The sequence below is a fragment of the Schistocerca serialis genome, chromosome 4 (assembly GCF_023864345.2).
Source record: "Schistocerca serialis cubense isolate TAMUIC-IGC-003099 chromosome 4, iqSchSeri2.2, whole genome shotgun sequence".
NCBI lineage: Eukaryota > Metazoa > Arthropoda > Insecta > Orthoptera > Acrididae > Schistocerca > Schistocerca serialis.
This window is the reverse complement of record NC_064641.1, coordinates 827,308,640-827,331,777: the sequence shown is the minus strand read 5'-3', so window position 1 is coordinate 827,331,777 and position 23,138 is coordinate 827,308,640. Positions and strand designations below refer to the sequence as shown.

Sequence of the window (23,138 nt, the reverse complement as noted above, 5' to 3'; positions counted from 1 at the left end):
TGACACACCTGCATTATGGGTTTACAACCCATACAGGAAGGATGATACAACTAGCTAAAGGTGGAGTGGCTGTTTTCATTGATGATAGAGGTTACGCCTCTCCTGTCGCTCTTACCAAGAGCATACAAGTGGTTTCCATCAAAGTTCTAGCACACTATTTATCACAGTATGTTCCTTGCATCTTCCACCTTGTGATGCTTTGGATGCAGATGCACTTGCAGAACTCTCCCGGGCGCTCCCACACCCATGCCTCCACATGGGGGACTTCAGTGCACACAATGTGCTGTGGGGCTCGGCTGCCGCTTGCTCCAGGGGTCAGATGATTGAGCGAGTTGTTTATTCTGAGAATATCTGCCTTCTGTATGCACAGCTACAGGGTCTTTTTCAGCCACTGACCGTAGTTTTTGTTCCCCAGTCATTGTAGACTCAGTTCAGTGGGAAGTGCCTACAGATTTACATTCTAAAGACCACTTCCCAGTGAGGATCTGTCTGCCGATTAGGACGGTGGCTGATAGGAGACCATACAGATGGATCATACAAAGGGAAAATTGGATGCAGTACAGTCAGCGGTCGCAATCAGGGTCAGGCGAGCAGCTCTGTGGAACTTCAAAAAGAAGACCTTGATGCCTTCAGATCTGCGAAAGCACATGTGAGGAAAGTGATAAAGGAACAGAAGAGCGCTTCCTGGAAGGAATTCATGACTTCCATTAATTGGTCCACTTCCACTGCAAAAGTTTGGGAATCAATAAGACAGATTTCAGAGAATAGCTGTACACATCCCCACATGGACTTGTCAAGTAATGGCTTCTTGGTGGACATGGCAGGAGACGTGGCTCAGGTTTTAGCTGAACACTTCTTTACTGTCATTATGTCATCCAGACAAGCTCCTGCTTTTCAGGTGTTCCTTAGGACTGCAGAGATGAGGAAGCTCAGTTTCTTCTTGCATAATGAGGTAGTCTAAAACTTTCCATTCTCTATGTGGGAACTGGAATCAGCTTTGTCTGCAGCCAGAGACGCTCCTCCAGGACCTGATGACTCATTATGCCATGCTTCATCATCTGTGCCCTGAAGCGAAAGGACAGCTCATCTCTTGTTTCAGTTGGATCTGGTTTGATGGACAGTACTCCACAACGTGGAAGGAGGTAATAAAAGTAATTCCATTCTGGAAACCAGGCAAGGACCATAGTACCCCTAACAGTTACTGGAGTGTAGCTCTTACCAGTTGTATGGGTAAGACTCTTGAACACGAGCTCAATCGCCATCTCATCTGGATGCTCAAATACTGAGGTTACCTGAGATGCTACCATTCCACCCTTGACAGCTTAATTCTACTAAAGACGGCAAACAAGGAGTCCTTGTTATGCCAGAACCTTTCCTTTGTGTGTTTTTTGACCTTTAAAAAGCATATAAACTACTTCACGCATGGCGACTACTCGGATGCGTGCCACTTCTTATCCAATCCTTTCTTGATGACCGGAATTTTCAATATTGCATTGGCAAAGCCTTGTCTGTCTACTATGTTAAAGAGAATGGGGTCCCTCAAGGCTATGTCCTCAGTATCACGTTGTTTGCCGCCGCTATCAATGGCAGTTCCTCAGCAGTCAAAAGCCCTGTGAAATGCTCTTTGTTTCTGGATGATTTCACAATCTTCTACTATTCGTCTGATATTATAACAATGACGAGGCAGCTACAGCTGACGATTAGGAGGCTGGAAACCTGGGCCAGGACAACTGGTTTTCGGTTCTCACCTGAGAAGACTACATGTGTCAATTTTAACTGTGCTCATCAAAGTTTTGACCAACCAGTGCTCGCAGTGGGGGACTATACTTTACCTTTCAAGAAACTGTGCGCTTTTTGGGTTTATTATTTGACTTGAAGTTAAATTGGCTCCCACACCTGAAAGGTCTGTGAACAAAGGGCTTCCAGTCATTGAATATTATGAAATGCCTTAGTGGAAAATCATGGGGAGCTGCCAGGTTCCACCTCCTGCAGTTTTATGTAGGCCATTTGTTTGATCGTGTTAAGATTATGGCAGCATGGTCTATGGATCAGCCCGTGTTTTCTACTTCAAGATGTTAGACGCTGTCCACCATGAGGACATTCAGATATGAACTGGGGCCTTTCGGACCAGCCCAGTTCAGAGTCTGTGTGCAGAGGCTGGTGAACCACCACTCTGGATTTGGCACTGTATCCTTTTGGCTCGACAGGCTCTGAAAATCTCAGCGTCATCCCAGCCACTGGTATTTAATGCAGTGGCCCAACCCACCTTTGAACGGCTGTTCAGAAATCGACCCCATGCGACCAAGCTATTTGGAATACATGCTGCAGACTCTCAAGAATCTGGATCTATCAGGCATCAAACTATGCAGCCAGGGATGGAATGCATTGCCGCCTTAGTGTCTTTGGAGGCCCAAAGTGGTTTTAAGCTTGACACAGTACAAGAAAACTTATACTCCAGATTGCGTTCTTAGAACTTTAAATATGTACCACAGTCTAATCATTGGTTATAGAGATCCTGGCAAGAGAATGTCCTCGGTTGTTCTGCTGTTTTCCCTGATAGGGTTTTAAAGGGTGTCTTCCTGAACAATTTACAAATTATGATGCGGAAATATATGGCATTCTGATGGCACTGGAGAGGATTCACCGACATCACCATACAAGATTTCTTGTCTGTTCCGACTCACTTAGTGCACTGCCAAACACTTCACCAAATGTATCCAGTAGACCAGATGATCGATCTCATCCATGACTCCTTACAGTGGCTCCAGCACTATGGCAAGGAGGTGATGTTTTTCTGGGTACCTGGCCACATCAGGATACAAGGAAATGACATAGCTGACAAAGCCACAAGGAAGCATGTTGGGGTGGTGTTGTCGGTCAATGTCACATCCCATTGCGCACCATCATCTCATTTTCTGACAGACGCATCTTGCGTCAGCAGGAGACTGAATGGTTACAGATGACAGGAAACAAACTGTGATCTCTCAAATTGACCACAGAGGCATGGCAGATTTCATGTCAGCCTCACCGCCGGAAGTAGATATTGCTTACCAGACTGCGCATCGGACATAGCCTTTTAACACGTGGCTTCCTCCTCTGGTGGGAGAATCCACCACTTGGTGACGTTTGTGGCATGCCACTCTCAGTTCAGCATATTGTGGCAACATGTCCTGCATACTGATATTAGGGCAGCCCTCAGTGTTGATGGAGATCCGCCCACCATACTCGCAGATACTGATTCCAGTGTTACAATAGTGGTGAAGATTTGTGAACAGCCAGGCCTCGTCCCTAAATTGGTGGGGAATGGAGGCTTACTTTAATACATTATAACCTGCTCTGCATGTGGGGACGGCCTTCATCACCACCCATGATACTGGCATGCTGTCTTCTCATCAGGGTGCTGATGACCATGATGTTGAGTGCCCCTCACTTAAAATAGTCATCATCATCAATTCAGCTTCCTTGATCAAACATGTCATGTAGCAATCACAATAACTAGATAAGAGACAATGGGACGCTTGTGGAGTTGTGTTGACAGTAATTATTCCCCGACTCATACTGGTTTGTAATAGGACTGAAAATTGCTATTATTTGTACAAAGTACCCCCCCCCCCCCCCCCCCATTATAGACTGCACAGTCACTAGCAAAGCATAAGTGCAGATACAGAAGCCATTCCACACTGAACCACTGCTTCCAATCTGACCATCTCCAATCCCAATGAAATTTTCACAGATGTTTCCTACAGAATAAAACTAAGATGTGCTAGCTTAGAGTGCAAAATATAAGTATTCATGGCTTTATGAGGCTTTCAGTAGAGGGCTGCAAAATGTGAGAGGCCTGTGACTGAGCCAAATGTAAGATGCTAATAGCACTTCAAAGGAGATATTAGGACCTGTTGAGTCCTAAACCATAGCAGTTGTATATGAGTACTGCCAAGTTATTAATATGTAAATATGCCATCAAAATTTTTGCTTCAGATTTGTACAAATTTGTACATAATGTATTGATGTCATATTATTATACAGTACTGGTGCTATTTTCTTTATTTTTTCTTTCATTAAAATTTGTTTTAAAGAAGTTTTGCAGTAGAAGAGGTTTGTTTTGTTTTGGGGACTCGCCAAATAATGTTATAAAGTGAACTTGAAAACACTGCTATCAAACATTCACAGACCATCATTCAACTAGTGCATTTTTTGTACAAGAAACCTAAAAATCTGGCTGTAAAGTAAAGCTTTTGCAGAAGTTTGTTATTGCACATAACCATCCACTTAAAACATTTTCATTCCAGTTAAATTTGTTATCCTCGAAGGAAGCTAAAACCTGTACTATTTAAATTTTATAGGTCTTTTTGACAACCCAGGATGAAACTGTAACGTCAGAAGCCACTCATGGCATTAACCAACTTTGAGGAACAAACGTCAACAATTTCAAATCTCCCCCCCAGGGGATCCACAACTCTTTTGTGGATACGTGCGTAGCGAGCACGGGGCCCCGAGCTAATGTGGCCTTCCTTCCTTTCCGGGCTGCATACCTTCCCTTTCCGCATCCTTCCCCATCCCCTGTCTTCACCCCCCCCCCCCCCCCCTCACCTCTTGCTCTTTCCTTCACTTTCTCCCCCTCTGGGAGTATGGTTTGCGCCTACGTCCGGAGACGGACGCTTGTAAATGTACCGCATTCTTCTTCTTCCTTGCTTGTATGTCTTCTTCCTTCCTTTGTCCATCTCCTTTCCTTACCTCTTCTCTTTACCCTTTTCTCCGCTGCGGCGTTTGAGACCCCCTCTTCTTTCCTTTCCCTTTCTCTTTCTTCCTCCCTGTGCGTGTCTGAAGGCCGACCCACGCACTTCCATGCGTAGCCGGTGACGGGGTAACGCGTAATTCCCCGCCCCGGGTAGACAGGTAGGACACGTACGTACCCCCTGGTAAAGGCCAGGCCCAGGGAGGGGTGATTACCCGAGCTGATACCTTCCGAAAGTGCCGATTGGTCCCTCCGTCCGTATGTCGGGAGGTGTGACCTGAGGTGTGAACAATCACCTAAGGCGGGTGTGCCCTCGGTGAGGGCCCCCACAAGGGAGGAGCGCGCCATCGGAGACGCCGGTAATCATGGGGGATTCTTCCGCAATGGTTTCCTCACCTTCCACTATGTCTGCTCACAAACGTAAGTTCACTGAGTCTCAGCCACAGACGGTTCTTCCATCGTTGCCACAGTTCCTTGTTGTTTCTCGGTCTGACGAAGGTCACGACTTTTCCACGGTCAACCCTTTCATTATTCAGAAAGGTGTCGACGCAATTGCGGGTCCTGTAAAGTCTTGTTCCAGATTACGGAATGGTACCCTGTTGTTAGAAACACACAGTGCCCTCCAGGCTCAAAAATTGCTGCGTACTTCTCTGCTCCACACCTTCCCTGTCCGGGTGGAACCGCACCGTACCTTAAATTCCTCGCGTGGAGTCGTTTATACACGCTCCCTCGATGAATTGTCTGACGAAGAAATTCAGCACTACCTGTCTGACCAGGGCGTCACCGCTGTTCATCGGGTTATGAAAAGGGTTGACTCGAACATCATTCCAACCCGCACTGTCTTCTTGACTTTTGACAAAGTTCAACTCCCATCAAAAATCAAAGCAGGCTATGAGATAATTTCCGTTCGCCCTTATGTCTCAAACCCTACGCGTTGCTATCGATGTCAGCGGTTTAATCACACCAGCCAGTCCTGTTCCAATCCGGCCAAATGTGTTACGTGTGGCAGGGATGCCCATGAGGGTGCTTGTCCACCTCCATCCCCTCGCTGCATCAACTGTATGGGTGACCACGCTGCTTCCTCTCGAGATTGCCCTGTTTTTAAGGACGAAAAGCTGATCCAGGAAATAAGAGTGAAGGAAAAGGTGTCGACCTTTGCTGCTCGAAAGTTACTCGCCAGTCAACAGCCCACCGTGCCTCAGAAAGGAAAATACAGCGCTGTCCTTGCTTCTTCTCGGCCAACAAAGGAGGCGGCCACGCAGACTTGCGACCTCACATTTAGTACCACGGTCGTCAGATCGGCCAGCGCAAAGATCGCCCGTTCAACCTCACCTCTTTCGCCTGCCCACTCTATGGCTCACCCTTCGTCGGGTTCTGCTAAATCTCGAGCCCAAAAGTCAGACGCCAAGTCTACAAAAAAAGAGCATTCTCGTGAAGAGTTTTTACGTACTGCAACTTCACAACCATCGGTTCCTCCTTCATCTAAACATACCTCCAAGAAGGCTACGAAGAAACACAGTTCCTCTCCTTCTCCGCCAAGGCGTGTCCCATCTACAGCACCACCTGGCAGAAATCGCCCTCGGCCATCTTCTGTGTCGCCGAGGCGCACTGTTGGTGGCCGGTCAACTGGCCGATCGTTGGTGGCAGGAGCTGCTCCTGACCAACCTATGGATCAGGATCTTCTGCCTTCGACTGAATGCCATTCCATGCTGTCGGTCGCAAGCTCTGAGCAGTCGTTGAGTTGACAGCACCCTTGGTGCCGTTCCTCCATTTTCTGTTCACCCTATGTCCATTATCCACTGGAATATCCGCGGCATTCGCGCCAATCGGGAGGAATTGTCGATCCTCTTACGATCCTACTCGCCGGTCATCTTCTGTCTTCAGGAAACAAAGCTGCGTCCCCATGACCGCTTTGTTCTCCCTCATTTTCAGTCCGTCCGATATGACCTCCCCTCAGTTGAAGGCACTCCAGCCCATGGAGGACTCATGATTCTGCTCCATGATACTCTCCATTATCACCCAATCCCCTTAAACACTTCCTTCCAAGCTGTCGCCGTCCGTCTTTCCCTTTCTGGATACACGTTCTCTCTTTGTACGGTATACATTCCATCGTCTACACCAATGGCACGAGCTGATCTCCTTCATCTTCTTGATCAGCTTCCACCCCCCTATTTGCTGGTTGGGGACTTCAATGCCCACCACCCGCTTTGGGGATCTCCACATCCTTGTCCACGTGGCTCACTATTGCTAGACGTCTTCCACCAAGCGGATCTAGTCTGCCTCAACACTGGGGTCCCTACATTTTTGTCTGCCTCCACGGCAAATTTATCCCATTTGGACCTTGCGGTCGGTACTGTTCCGCTAGCTCGGCGCTTCGAATGGTTCGCCCTTGATGATACACACTCGAGTGACCACTTTCCATGTGTTCTTCGACTGCAGCCTCAACTGCCATATATGCGCTCGCGACGCTGGAAGTTTGCCCAAGCCGATTGGACACTTTTTTCGTCTCTAGCGACATTCGATGACCGTCGCTTTCCCAGCGTCGACGATGAGGTCACACATTTTACCGACGTTATTCTCACAGCTGCGGAACGTTCAATACCACGCACCTCCGAATTGCCCCGGCGCCCTCCAGTTCCTTGGTGGAACGAGGCCTGCCGTGACGCAATACGTGAGCGGCGACGTGCTCTTCGCATTTTCTGTCACCATCCAACTTTGGCCAACTGTATCCGATATAAGCAGCTCCGTGCGCGATGCCGTCGCGTCATCCGCGATAGCAAGAAGGCAAGCTGGAAATTCTTTACTAGCTCATTTAACAACTTCACTCCCTCCTCGGAAGTTTGGAGTCGGCTTCGACGGTTCTCAGGCGCGCCTAGTTTCTCCCCGGTCTCTGGGCTCACTGTCGCGCATGATACCTTAGTGGACCCCGTCGCAATTTCTAACTCATTGGGTCAGCACTTTGCTGAGATTTCGAGCTCTTCAAATTACCCGCCAGCGTTTCTCCCGAAGAAACGTGCAGCAGAAGTGCGGCATCTTGCTTTCTCCTCTCAAAATCGCGAAAGCTACAATACTGTTTTCTCCATGCGCGAACTCCAACATGCACTCTCTACTTCTCGCTCCTCCGCCCCAGGACCGGATGGTATCCATGTCCAAATGTTGCTGCATTTATCAACCCATAGCCTGCGTCACCTCCTTCGCCTTTATAATCGAATTTGGACCGACAGTACCTTTCCCAGGCGATGGCGGGAAGCTATTGTCGTTCCCGTTCCGAAACCTGGAAAGGACAAACATCTCCCCTCTAGCTATCGCCCCATTTCTCTCACGAGTAGTGTCTGTAAGGTTTTGGAGCGTATGGTGAATTACCGTTTAGCTTGGTGGCTGGAGTCCCACAGTCTTTTAACACCAGCCCAATGCGGATTCCGAAAGCATCGTTCTGCTGTTGACCATCTTGTTGCTCTCTCCACTTATATCATGAACAATTTTCTCCGGAAACGCCAAACGGTAGCAATATTTTTTGATCTGGAGAGAGCGTACGATACCTGTTGGAGGACAGGCATCCTCCGCACACTGTTCTCTTGGGGCTTTCGAGGCCGGCTGCCCCTTTTTCTTCGCGAATTTATGGCAGAGCGCACATTTAGGGTGCGGGTGAACACTACTCTCTCCCGTACTTTCTCCCAAGAAAACGGGGTACCCCAGGGCTCCGTGCTGAGTGTTGTACTGTTTGCCATCGCCATTAATCCAATTATGGATTGTCTCCTTCCTGATGTCTCGGGCTCCCTCTTTGTGGACGATTTTGCGATCTACTACAGTTCTCAAAGGACCAGCCTTCTTGAAAGACGTCTTCAAGGATGTCTCGATCGCCTCTACTCGTGGAGCATCGAAACCGGCTTCCGTTTCTCACCCAGTAAGACCGTTTGTGTTAATTTTTGGCGACGTAAGGAGTTTCTTCCGCCCTCCTTACATCTAGGTCCTGTCAACCTTCCGTTTTCCGACGTCGCTAAATTCTTGGGTCTTATGTTTGACAGAAAACTGTGCTGGTCCTCCCACGTTTCCTATCTTTCGGCTCGCTGTCTGCGTTCCCTTAACACCCTCCGTGTCCTGAATGGTACCTCTTGGGGAGCGGACCGGGTGGTCCTTCTCCGCCTCTATCGCGCCTTAGTGCGCTCGAAATTGGATTATGGAAGCATAGTCTACTCCTCTGCTCGGCCGTCTATTCTTCGGCGTCTCGACTCTATCCACCACCGTGGATTACGTTTAGTGTCTGGAGCTTTTTACACCAGCCCTGTGGAAAGCCTTTATGCTGAGACTGCTGAACCTCCGCTGTCCAATCGGCGGGCAGTCCTTCTGAGTCGTTATGCTAGCCATCTGTCTTCCATGCCTGCTAATCCAGCCCATAACCTTTTTTTCGACGCCTCCTTTGATGTCGGGTATGCAGGCCGCTCCTCCTCCCTACTACCCCCGGGAGTTCGCTTCCGTCAACTGCTCCATTCTCTTTCCTTCCGCTTTCCTAAAACCTTCTTGACAACTTGGGGTACAGCACCGCCTTGGCACCGTCCCCGGATCGACTTGCTCAGAGACCTATGTCAATTTCCCAAAGATGGTACCCCTACACTTGTTTACCGTCGGGCATTTGCTGCTCTATGTGCACAAATGACGGAAGCCACATTTATTTACACCGATGGCTCGAAAACATCGTTAGGTGTAGGGAGTGCCTATATTGTTGGCGACACCCCAAATCACTTTCGGCTTCCCGACCAGTGTTCGGTTTATACTGCAGAGCTTTACGCTGTTCTCCAGGCTGTCCACTACATCCGCCGCCATCAGCGGATACAGTACGTAATCTGCTCAGATTCTCTCAGCTCTCTCCTAAGTCTCCAAGCTCTTTACCCTGTGCACCCTCTGGTCCACCGGATTCAGGACTGTCTGCGCTTGCTCCACCTGGGGGGCGTCTCAGTGGCGTTCCTCTGGCTCCCGGGACACGCTGGTATCTGTGGAAATGAGGCGGCCGATATAGCGGCCAAGGCTGCAGTCTCTCTTCCTCGGCCAGCTCTTCAGTCTCTTCCGTTTACCGATCTACGGAGCGGTTTATGTCGCCAAGTTACTCATTTATGGCATGCGCATTGGTCAACACTTCCCCACAATAAATTGCGGGAAGTGAAAGCCGTTCCTTGCGCTTGGACCTCTTCCTCCCGAACGCGTCGTCGGGAGGAGGTAATTTTAGCTCGACTCCGGATAGGGCACTGTCTTTTTAGTCATCGACATCTTTTAAGCGGTGATCCTCCCCCACTCTGTCCCCACTGCTCTCAGCTGTGGACGGTCAGACACCTTTTAATTGAATGCCCCTATTTTAATCCGTTACGCTCCCGTCTACAGCTATCGCCTGATCTATCGTCGATTTTAGCAGATGACACGCGCTCAGCTGACCGCGTTCTACAGTTTATTAGTGACAGTGAAATGACGTCAGTCATTTGAAGCTTTTTTTTTGTGGACAACCAACCCCTTTCTATAGTGGACTTTTAAGCATTCCTTCTGCCTTTAGTTTCTCCAATTTTCTGACTATGTTTCCATTGCTGCTGATTTTAAATTTCGTTTTTTTCCTGTTTTCTACGTCACGGGCTGGGCGCTAATGACCATAGAAGTTTTGCGCCCTAAAACCACAAACAAAAAAAAAAAAAAAAAAAAAAAAAAAAATTTCAAATCTCACCATTTGAAGAAACTCAGGTTTTTTTTTGTTTCAATTAATTCACTAAATTATCATAATCAACACTGTATCTGCTTTGCTGGTCATTCGAAATTTGCTGTACAAATATTACATTGTTCTACTTTAACTCACTGGAAACTGCAATCTACCTTCCCTGTCAGTCCAAAAAGTTTCTCCTTCTTCTTAAAGTGCCTTATCCTCCAAGGACATTGGTGATTTGTAGTATGATCTGCTGTTTGTTCGAATCCTGCCTCGGGCATGGATGTGTGTGATGTCCTTAGGTTAGTTAGGTTTAAGTAGTTCTAAGTTCTAGGGGACTGATGACCTCAGAAGTTAAGTCCCATAGTGCTCAGAGCCATTTTACTGTTTGTTCATGGCTTTTCTGAACAGCAATTCTGTGCTCATTCCAAACTACTTGTTTCAATTCCTTAGCAAGGATAATCAAACAGTGAATCAAACAATGGAAAATCCAGGATAGAATGTAACAATACGAGAGAAGGAAAGTTGCTACTCACCATATAGGGGAGGTGCTGAGCCACGATAGGCACAATAAAAAGATTCACACAATCATAGCTTTCGGCCATTAAGGCCTTTGTCAGCAATACACACACATACGCACACGCACACAAGCACAACTTGCACACACAGCACACACATCTGCAGTCTCAGAGAGCTGAAACTACACTGCGAGCAGCAGCATCAGTGCATGATGGGATTGGCGACTGGGTGGGGATAAGGAGGAGGCTGAGGCGGGGAGGGGGAGGGATAGTATGGTGGGAGTGGCGGACACTGAAGTGTTGCAGTTTAGATGGAAGGTAGGAGAGAAGATGCGGAGGGGGAGGGGGTAAGTAGCGGAAAGGAGAGAAGTAAAAATAAAAATAAAAGAAATTAAAAGACTGTGTGTGGCAGTGAAATGACAGCGTGTTGTGCTGGAATGGGAACTGGGAGGGGGCTGGATGGGTGAGGACAGTGACTAACGAAGGTTGAGGCCAGGAGGGTTATGGGAATGTAGGATGTATTGCAGGGAAAGTTCCCACCTGCGCAATTCAGGAAAGCTGGTGTTGGTGGGAATGATCCATATGGCACAGGCTGTCAAGCAGTCATTGAGATGAGGGGTATCATGTTTGGCAGCGTGTTCAGCAACAGGGTGGTCCACTTGTTTTTTGGCCACAGTTTGTCAGTGGCCGTTCATGTGGACAGACAGCTTGTTGGTTGTCATGCCTACATAGAACGCTGCACAGTGGTTGCAGCTTAGCTTGTGGATCACATGACTGGTTTCACAGGTAGCCCTGCCTTTGATGTGATAGGTAATGTTAGTGACCGTACTGGAGTAGGGGGTGGTAGTAAGATGTATGGGACAGGTCGTGCATCTAGGTCTATTACAGGGGTATGAGCCATGAGGTAAGGGATTGGGAGCAGGGGTTGTGTAAGGATAGACGAGTATATTGTGTGGGTTCGGTGGACAGCGGAATACCATGGTAGGACAGGTGGGAAGGATAGTGGGTAGGACTTTTCTCATTTCAGGGCACGACGAGAGGTAATCGAAACCCTGGCGGACAATGTAATTCATGTGAACAGAGCGAGTGTAGCCCCCACAACTCTCACTCCGCTTTCATACCCCAGCAACATATGTGACTTTTCTCCCAAGTGTTCTATTGGTTGCTGTCAACGTGAGGCTTGTCAGCAATCTTAACATGAAATAACCACTTCTAGCGTAAAATATGGGCTAACTCTGCCACATAAAGCCATGGGGAAGTGTATCAAGCATGGATGGAAGCACCAAAATGAAATGACATAGACAAGTTGCAAAATAAAAGTGAGTGAATAAAAGGAATACTTACTATATATGCTAAAAAGAATTGCTGTGAGCACAGAATGTAACCTAAATTAGGCCAGGTGGATGGCAAGAGCCAAGCACATGTTGTAATGCCAGTTCCCAGATGTTGAGTTCTGGGAAACTGGTCTCAGGAGGGAGAATCCAGATCACACAGATGGTGAAATAGGCACCGAGGTCTCAACTGCCATGTTATAGAACATGCTCTGTACCAGGATATTGTTTGTTACAAGTATTCACCCTCCATCTATGCCCAGACATTCTGACTGGTAACTTGGTGGTAGTCATACATCATAAGTGTAAGAGCCGTAGGGTAGGGTAGGGTAGGGTAGGGTAGGGTAGCAGAAGGAGCATACATTATTATGTAGATATGGGACGGGGGAGCTATTCTAGGTGTGGTGGGCAGATGTGGTCCTCATTGCAAGGCACACAAGTTTAGGTAGTCATAGCCTTGTCGAAATAACTGATTAATGCTTGGAAGTCTCTTGGGCATGCAGCCGGATTAATTGATCATTATAGAACAAATTTTTGATGGCATAATGAGCCATCATCATCTGGTTACTCCTGCTGACTGATATCCTCGACCAGCTGGTGCAATATATATACCAGTTGTCTCGCCCATCCACTGATGCCCTGTATGGACTGCGCGATGTGCTGACTGCAGTTATGGGGGTAGCTTGCACTTGTGATTAGAGTGGCAGTCCCCAATCTGTGCTCTGTCTTTTCTGTGCTCGGTGTTCTGTTTCCACTGTGTTTGGAGAATTTTCAGTGTCAGAGTCCATGCTTGACTCAGTCGAAATCCATTCTCCTTGTTGACAAGTTTCTCATGTAGCGGGATTTCGATAGCCTCCTTGTATACACAGTCCCAATAGTGGACCAAGCAAGGTGGCACAGTGGTTAGCACACTGGACATGAATTCAAGAGAATCATGATTCAAACTTGTCCCTGGCCATCCTGATATAGGTTTTCCGTGATTTCTCTAAATTGCTTCAGGCAATGGTTCCTTTGAAATGACACAGCCAACTTCCTTCCCCACCCTTCCCTAATCCAATGGGACCAATGACCTCACTGTTTGGTCCCCTCTGACGAAACAACCATCCAACCAACCCAATAGTGGGATGTGTTTTGCATAATTTTTGTGGTTAGTTTCAAAGCAGTGTTCGGCAATTGCGGATTTTGTCTGCTACCGGAAATTGGTGTGCTGTTTGTGTTCCATGCACCTTTCTTCAATTGTGCAAATGGCTTGTCCGGCGTATGTTTTCCCACACTTGCATGGCATGTAATACACTCCAGGTTTCTGGAGTCTGAGATCATCTTTTACTACCCCTAAAAGGGATTTGGTCTTAACTGGTGGCTGGTACACACATTTGATATTTTGCTGTCATAAAATTCTGCCAGTTTTTCCAGATACATTCTTTGTATGGGATGTAGGCTATCTTTTTCAGTTGGCCTTCATCTGTATTGGCAGTGATGTCGTCTGTTGCTTGAAGGCACATCAAATTTGGCTGTCACTGAAGCCATTTTTTCTGGAACATGTCCATGAGGTGGTCTAGTACAAGTTTCTAACTTTCCTCATCAGAAATCTGTAGCTCTGTGGACCAGTGTGTTTAGCAATCCTTCCCTTTGTGATGGGTGATGACAGCTAGAAGCATGAAATTACTGGTCCACATGAATCCTCTTCGGATAGAAAAACTGTGTCCCCATGTTCCATCCAGTTTTTTCCATACCAGAACATCGAAGAATGGCAGCTGACTGTTTTGCTTGACCTCCATGGTGAATTGAGTTTGATTGTGGATAGAAGTCAGTGCAAGAAAACTTGAAGAAACTCACCTTTCTGTGAGGCCAAACATATCTGAAAAGTAGTCGGTTTTAATGGTGCTGAGTCTAGTGCCTTGTCCTCAGTCTTCCATGTACATAATGTATGTATTGACCACAACAGGTGACAAAGGACTACCCATAGGTGCACCATCAGTCTGTTCATGGTAATGTTTTGTCAAAAAGAAATGACTTTGGCGTGATCAGAAAAATAAAAAGTTTGGTGAATGAAGCCAAATTTCTTTTCAATCACTTCCAGCGATTTCGTGACTGGAACACAGATGAAAAGTGACACATCAAAATTGACCATTAAATCTGATCTGGCCAATATTAGTACCCATAGACGTTCTACGAAAAGAACCACCTTCTTGACGCGGTGCTCATATTTGCCAACCAATGGATACAAAACTAATGTCAAGTGTTTCACAAGCTGCTACATTGGCACTCCTATTGTACACACTTTTGGTCTCTTTATTTACCTTTGGAAGCCTATAGAACCTAGGTGGCGCGGCAGCATGTAGTACTTTGAAGAAATTCATTTGTCTTGCACTGCTGTATCCAGCTTGTTGGATCTGTGATCGTCATCTTGTAAGCCGCATCGTTCTAAGAGTTTGTACATTTTCTCTTTGTATTCTGTAACTGTTAATAAGATTATTGAACATCTTCAAAGTACTTTCACAGAAGAGGCAGCAGAGAAACTTTGGCCATGTGCTGCTGCACTCCCTCTTCCATCGTGTGGACCAACTTCCGACCCGACAGCTCTCTGGGACCAAGGTCCATTCCACAATTTCTAGCCGGACAGTAGCAGGTGATGTCATAGTGAATCCTACTGCTATCTCCAACACCTTGGGCAGTATTTTGTGGAGATTTTGAGCTCCATCTACTATCACCCTGCCTTCCTCCATCAGAATTGAGTGGAGGCAGCTCATATGATACCCTTCTCCTCTCAGAATCATGAATGCTACCATGCCACCTTTACTATGAGGGAACTTAACTTCACGTCACTTTCACAATGTGTGAACCCTTCACCATCTTGGTTTCATGCAGCAGCCTGTGTTCACCTTGGACTTCATTCACTTCCTAAGGACACTACTCCAGACTCGCTCTATCATCATAAATTTCTTGACCTGCACACAAAACTTGGTGATAGTACCTTTGTGTACGCTGATAGCTCACAGACTGTCTGTGGTGTCGGGTGTGCCTTTGTTATTGGCACAGACGATTTTTTGGTATCGGTGTCTGGAACACTGCGCAATATTTACAGTGCAGCTCTTTGCCCCATATCAAGCCACGTAGTACATCTGGTGACACAGGTTTTTTTCAGTTGTCATCTGCTCAGACACTCAGTACCCTTCAGAGCCTCTGTGTGCTGTACACCATCCATCCCTTAGTGCAGTGGGTCCAGGAAAGCTTTCGCTTGCTCACTCTTGATGGAGCCACTGCAATGTTTATGTGGGTCCCTGGTCACATCGGTCTGATGGGAAACGAGGCTGCTGAGATTGCTGCCAAGGCTGCGGTCTTCCTACCTCTGCCCACTAGTTCTTCCATTCATCTCTTTGTTGCCATATGTCAGCCAGTGGTGTCACTTTGGGATCACCACTGGTCTTCTCTTCATGTGAGCAAGCTTTGGGGAGTTAAACCCCTCCCAGCAACTTGGCCAACCTTCTCTCGGGCCTCTTGCCATTAGGAGATCATCATTTTAGCTAGATAGTGTATTGGGCACTGTCATTCTAGCCATTGCCATTTTTTAGGTGGTGGTCCCCCACCACTTTGTGCTCATCGTTGTCAACCTTTGACGGTTCACCATTTCCAGACAGAATGCCCACTTACATTCTCATTTAAATTTTTCCACCCGAGTTATCGGCCATTTTAGCAAACGATGTGCAACCTGTCCACCGCGTTTTACTTGTTATCCATCATAGCAATATGGTAAAGGACATTTAATCTGTAGTTCAGGACCTCTGTTGTGTCTATGGTGAAGTATGGCCTTCTGCAAGAAAAGGTCCCTGTTTTTAGCTGTCTTTCCTTCCATCGATTGGGCTTAATGTGCAATTGCTTTTAACTCCATTTTCGTGTATAACCCTAGTGTTATCGCATCCTAAAACAAAACAAACAAATCCTGTGCTGTGCACTTCACAGTGGTTTGCATAGAACACATGTAGATGTAGGTAGGACACTGTCTTCATTAAATCTATTTTTAGTACACATTTACCATAATGGATTATGATAGTCTGCTTGCATACATTTGCACCTGCTAGTATCCTGTTGCAGGACTGATGCCATAGTGCCTTTGTTGTTTGAAGAAGGCTGATGGCTCATGGTTCATTGCTTTCCACAAGGAGAACCAAGCCTGCTAATGAAAAAGCATCAGTTGTAGTCATCATTGATTCCTTCCCAGAAATTCAACATGCTCCATTAACTTATGATCAAATAAATATTCATAATGTGCTATGGATCCCTAGATGCTCCTGCCCCAAGATTGAACAATTAAGAATGTTATTTTGACTGCATTTGTCACCTGTTATATAGACATAGAACAACACACCCTCTGTTACTCCAGGAAATTCATCTTTTGTTATCTTTTCTCAAGCTAGCTCACCTTCATTGGTTCTTTTTTATGCAGAAGTAGCAGGGATTCCATTCTGGAGTGCGGTCCCCTTACATCATATTTACCAGCAATATCTGCCAGGCAACTTTTTGATGTAGCCCAAGTGTACGTTAAGGAGGCACGAAACATCCTCTCATTGAAGTCGTGAAGTTCTTATGAAATGACATTCTACTGTTTTTTACATGTGGTTTTATCTGTGTGATGTACAATAAAATTATATGTTCCTGTCATTGAAAGGTAAACAGTACTCAAACTGTATTGGTGTAACAGGAATGGAGAAAAGAAATAACTGGCATAAGTTGGATTTGGTGCAAGTATAAAGGGTGTTTGGTTTGTTTCAGTACAGATAAAATTAGCATTTTTCCCAGTACTTTTATTCTTACTGTCATAAATTTAGTGTTTTTAATAATTTTATCTGGAATCACATGCAGAGAAAATTGCTTGGATGCAACCTCAATGGGTTGAATTGTCTAAATGTGTACTGTGTTATTCAGCATAGTATCATCATCATATATCAACCTTTGTAGTGCAAGAAAAATAATGGCAGCACTACACTTGTCCAGCAAGTCTACATTTGTCTTCTGCTGATCAAGAAATCATTTGAAACTGATTTTGTTTGCCATAAAGTTTACAAATTACTTTACGCAATAAATCTGTTGACAGAAAATTATACATAGCTGACCAATCAGTACGTGTCACACTAAAATACTGTAGTTAAAATGGGAATTAGTACTGTGGAACATTGTCAGTCACATTATGTATTGGTGGTAGGTAACTCATCAGCAAATGATACAAACTTGTGAGAAAATTAGAGACTCAGACAATCATCATAATCATTGTAAACATACTCTATAATTTTGATTTGGGTTCTGTTATAGGTCTTGGGTGTCTTGCTTGTCATCCTGTCTTCAATGGATGGAGGCCTTGAAGCTGATTTTGCAGAGGCAAAACCTCAACGCCATTTCAATCGCGCTATGGCTATGCGAAGTTTGAAGATGGGCATCTCTCCTCGAGCGCTAAGAGCCAAGAGGTATGCAGGAAACTACCCTTGATTCAGTGCTTGTGAAGTTGTCGGATGTGTTGTATTACCTGCCAAATATATGTGTGTAGTACCTGTAAAAGCTCACCATTTAATTCTGATGTTTCAAACATTAGATAAATGCTGTTGAATGTATATTTTTTATAGAATTTGTTTTATTTGTGATGTAATTTATTTTATTTATTTGTTATAAAAGAACAACAGAAAAAAGTGTTTTTAAAACCCAAGTTTCTGTTTTGGTGCTTACATTAAAACTTTTATTTATTTTAGAATCAGATTAAATCTGAAATCGTGGTGTTGGTCTTTGACTTGCGATGAGCATGCTAGACGTTGGAGGAACTTCTGTTTCCTTTTAACTTTCTGTTTTACTTAGAAGCAGCAATTCAGAGAATTATTGTTACCATTGGTTGTGGTCGTGATGCACACCAGGAAAAGAAGATTCTGTCAATTTTTATTTTAAAGAAATAATAATTGGTCTTATTGTGTGACATAGTGCAATGCATTACTACTTCATATGCTGTTGATGTTCCCTAAAATGTGTTCAAATTTTTTAAATCTATCTGAGAGCAATAAGTAATTTGTCACCATTAATACTATATTTATTGTTATGTCTTTCATTAAATATTTTGATAATGTTTGTGTTGTCCTTTGTGTACTCATTTGCAGTTCCTATCATTTGTACACACAAACATTTGTAATTTGATTTAAAATTGTAATGTGGGTTTTGAGTGTAAGTAGAGGACATGCAGCAGAATTTAGTTCTAGTCATTTTTCTTCTTGTGTGGAAATGCTGTAAACACTTGTATAAGAAACAGTTCACATACTGAGGACTGAAACAGACGTTTCTTTATTATATACAGTATTATAACTGTCCCAGACATATTTGTAATTGGTGTTTGTCATTTGAATCATTTGTTTTGACATTTGATTTTATGACCTTGTTTTTGAGAAATATTGTTTTGTTGTGAACTGTAGCCTTTATGCAGAGAAATGTTTATTTTATTATATACATTATAATTTTTGTATGAAATTCTGCACAAAATTTTTATTGTACAGGTATTCATCTGTAATCGTGTATATATTCTTGATAAATTGAGAAACTTTGATATCAGATCACCAAACAAGAATAAAAACACACAAATTGGTTCTTATTTATTGACATTAATATTTCTTGACATGTCACTAAGCTTTTGATGAGATTCCAAATCTTTAACTTTGTAATTTTGTTGGATAAATTGTTGTTTCAGCTATAGGAGAATAAGCTCCCTTTCTGTGTTTACACTGTTTCTTGAATCCCAGTTATAGTCATTGTTTGTCTGATTTTATTGTCTGCTATATGCACTCAGAGTGAGAAAAGTAGTTGCACCTAAAAGGAAGAGGATTGTAGAGATATGTGGAATGAATTGGCAAACTAGCTAACAACAATAGGTCATATGAGACTGAATCTGTACCAAAAAGAAAATTTATTTGGGAAAACTACGAGAGAGAATTGCTAAACACTCCTTATCTTCAGGAGGCGAAATTGTTAGTACTGTGCTAATAGACACATCTCAGAGTATAAGAAATGATTCCAGCATGCTGAATTATTGGTTCCTTTGGAAGAATGAAAGAGGATAGGGGAGGTTAGAAAGTGTAGGCAGGCTACTCAGATGCCAGGATGAGAGGCGAGGGGAGACAGAGATCCAGCACCTGAGGCATAACTTGCATGTAGCAGTCAGTGGCTTAATGAACTCATAAAATCTAGCGTCTCCCTTACCTTTCCATACGCATATCTTTAGTGTTCTTCCAACAGGACAGAACAACACTCATCCACACGACCTGTCTAATTGACAAGTCAAACTCAGTATTTCTCCATCAAAAATATGCAGGAATTGCACGCGAGTGTACGGTGTACATGGGATGGGATTATCAAAGTGGAATTATCAGTAAAATTGGAATACTATGTGAGAATGTGAAAACCACATCAGTACATTTTACCAAAAGATACTACTTTCGAGTGCGCAACTTCTTAAATATTACATATAAAACTTTTTGGCAGATAATGCTTCAATATACATCATGTATTTTCTGTCCAGTCTGCCTGTATACACTTTGCTGGAGACTACAAGCCTGTTACAGACTGCAGTAAATGGTACAAATGTAAACTGTTGGAGTAACACTATGGATAAGTTGTTTGAAAGGGGAAGGAGCCTATATTTTATGAGGTTGTTATCCCATTGAATGCTGTGTGTGCAACGTAATAGCTGTGCCTCATTTATTTAAAATATTTACGCAGTTTACTGCAGTCTATAACATCATCGCAGTCTCATGACAAAGCGGACTTGAAATGGACAGAAATCACATGATGCACATTGGGGCATCATTTGTTTGATTTCTGTCAGACTACAAAGTGAGGTTAAATTCCACCAAAGTGCTGACAACAAAATTATTTAATGTGCATTTGAAGGCCATTTGTTGGGTTAATTGCAAAGTACAAAATTCGATGTGGATTGACTGAACGTATTGATATCGAACTGCAACTGAAATCCCAACCGTGAGAGTCTACCAGTATAACGAATCAAATGGGTGCGGTGCTCCACCATAGCCAAACAATAAACAAACACACAGTTCAAGACTACTGGATAAGTTGACTACACCTATAGGCATATCAACACTGAACTGCCAAAGCAGTCAACTGCCCTCAGGAAACAGCTAATTTTGACTGCTGCTGAGCTAGCAACGTCCCCAGCCACCATGATCTGACATCACTGACATACACATAGTGAATCATGATGCAGGCTCTCTGAGTACAATGTAACACAAGTAGATTCACCTTTGAGAAAAGTGTGGTTTATCCATTCACACATCTCTAAAGTTGTCTCCTTTTAGAGAAATTCAGAATTTGTTGTTGTTGTTGTTGATGATGATGATGATGATGATGATGATGATGATACATTTTCATTCCAACACTTCTGATGATAACAGGCAGCAGTGTTTGTTGGTTTATCTACACATTTTGTGAGTGGGAACACTATTTCTTATTGAAAGAAGCTGCAGTAATGGGTGTTGATCAGCCAGCATACGTAAAGTTGTTTGTTCGAGATCTTCTTGACCCTTTATATTGCTAGTGTATATCTTGTTTGTCGATTATAACTGACAATTCTCATAGTGATACTATTGTGACCGGTATGAGGGCCACTGCGCCATTAGTATGAGGATTCTCTGAAAATAAAGATGCAGTCTCTGATAAAGCTGTTCAAATGTTTTAATTGATTGTGTACTTTCTTCAAAGGAGGTGTGTATCAAAATTAATCATTGATTCATTCCTGCTGACTTTCTTGGTGCAAATATATTTTTTTGAAAAATGTTTATTGTGATTTCTTGTACTGATCATTAGTTCTGAAATGCTACTAATTAAGGATCATGTTAAACAATTAAATTTTTGGTGAACCATGAACATTCAGTATGAATTACTTGTGCAGATTGTTATGCTCAAAGTTTAATAAGTAAGGAAAAAGTATTATTCCAGTCTTACAAAGAACATTTTTTAGTGATGTGTGATTCCAAAAAGTTATCTTAAAGTGTGTTTAGAATGAAATTATTTCAGAGACTGTTGTTAAGTGAAGATTTTAATGATGTTATTTTCATTTGTAACTGTTCAAATATTTTCTACATTTTTTGGCTATTCAGTATTATGCTCCTTTTTTGATCCGAACCTTATCTTCACAAGGTCTGTAAGCTATTTTCTTGAATGAATAAAATATTGTTTCACCATTATGTCCAATATTCATTGAGGAATGCCTATGTTTTCAGAATAAACTTGTGTAAAAAAAGAAGTCAAACTGGAGGTCATGTTCATGTTTGAAAACTGACCCCTGTATTACTGAGAAAAACACACACACACACACACACACACACACACACACACACACATAATTATTTGATTTGAATATGGAAACAAAAATACAAATGGTCACCATATATAAAGCAGCCAACAAACTACTGTGTCCCTCTGAGTTTAGTTACACCATATGTCGAGCACATCGTGGATCTCAAGTTTCAAGACAAAGTTCATATTTGGAGAACTGAAGTCCCAAGTTGAGAGCTGGTCAGCAGTTCCCGTCCTTGTCCATCCTAATCTCTAGATGCACATAATCAGTGTTGGTGGTGATGGTATAACATTGTTTCACATTTGAGAATGAAGATCTTGACTGTACTGGCCACTTCACAAGGTGGCACAAAACTCCAAAGCATATCATGGCCTGAAGGTAAGCTGTGCTGGGACACACTTCCAGGCATGTGGGGCTCTGTCTGTGTCAATATACATTCTTGTAGTTGCCTGTGGGAACAAGATGGCAGTCTGAAATTCTCTACATGCCAATGATATAAACACATGATTTGTAATGTCAACACCAATCTTATTAACAAACCAAAGAGGATGCCCTTCCTGAGCAGTTTGGATATATTAGCAAGATATAAATACCAGACAGTAATCATGATTGTAAAAACTGAGGAGGGAATGTATGAAAAAGTCTTCAATCACCATACAGAAAGTGCTAAACAAATTGAAATTGAGCTGAAGTCACTAAAGAGATGGAAAAAGTACTTTTTTGTTTTATTGTAGGCCCTATTTTTGGGTACAAATTTGTTGTGCAGCAAGTTTATTCATATAAATATTATCCAACTTTGATTTGTTACAGATCATTACTGTTTGTGTTTTTAAACTCTCATTGCAATGTTGTGGCATGGGATGTGAATGTTTGCAGTAGTACCATATATAAAAAGCACTTTGTATGTCCTGTGATACTATATTGCTAACAATTTTTTAATGGATGGCCATGCTTTTCAAGTTTGTGTTAGCGGGCTTCAATAATTTCATATTATTTGGGACACTCACATAAAGATGGTTTGAGACCTCTTATTCTGTACAAGAACAAAAGGAGTCTCCATGGTGTGCAGCCTGTGCAAATGATAGCAAAACTGCCCATGCTTAAATCTTAATCTAGAAGTTGAAAAAGCCAAGCACTGTGAGACAAAGCGCAGATGAGATCTTAAGGACAGGATAACTGTCATGTGAAATGTTGCATAGTTCTTGACTATGCATCTCATTGTCTGCTCTCATTACTGTTGCCTCTTAAGGAACATATATCTGGAATCATTACTTGAGATTTTAATCAAAGTTATGTCCTTTGCCACAACTACTTCTTTGCATGGGTAGTAAAAAATTTCGTTGCCAGTATTCCTGTTACACAATTTTTCCCTGTTTGAGATAATAGATTTGCCATTTTCTCGCACATATTTCAGCACTTCTGATCCTATGTGCTGTAGCTTTTTCTGTCTCATTGACACTGAAACTATTCACAGATGCTAGAGTATTATATGAGCCGCCAAGAAGCAGAGTGGTGTAAGTCAAAAAATTTTAGTTTT

General features: G+C 43.6%; 1 protein-coding gene across 1 annotated transcript in view; it reads left to right on the top strand.

The window, feature by feature from the left end:
- LOC126473432 (uncharacterized) overlaps nucleotides 1-21,463 on the top strand; it is a 114,694-nt gene extending 93,231 nt beyond the window's left edge. Inside the window, exon 6 of the mRNA XM_050100472.1 lies at nucleotides 17,572-21,463. Within this exon, the coding sequence (XP_049956429.1) occupies nucleotides 17,572-17,745 (174 nt within the window). The 3' untranslated portion in view covers nucleotides 17,746-21,463. The remainder of the gene's footprint in view (nucleotides 1-17,571) is intronic.
- The last annotated feature ends 1,675 nt before the right edge of the window (nucleotides 21,464-23,138 follow it).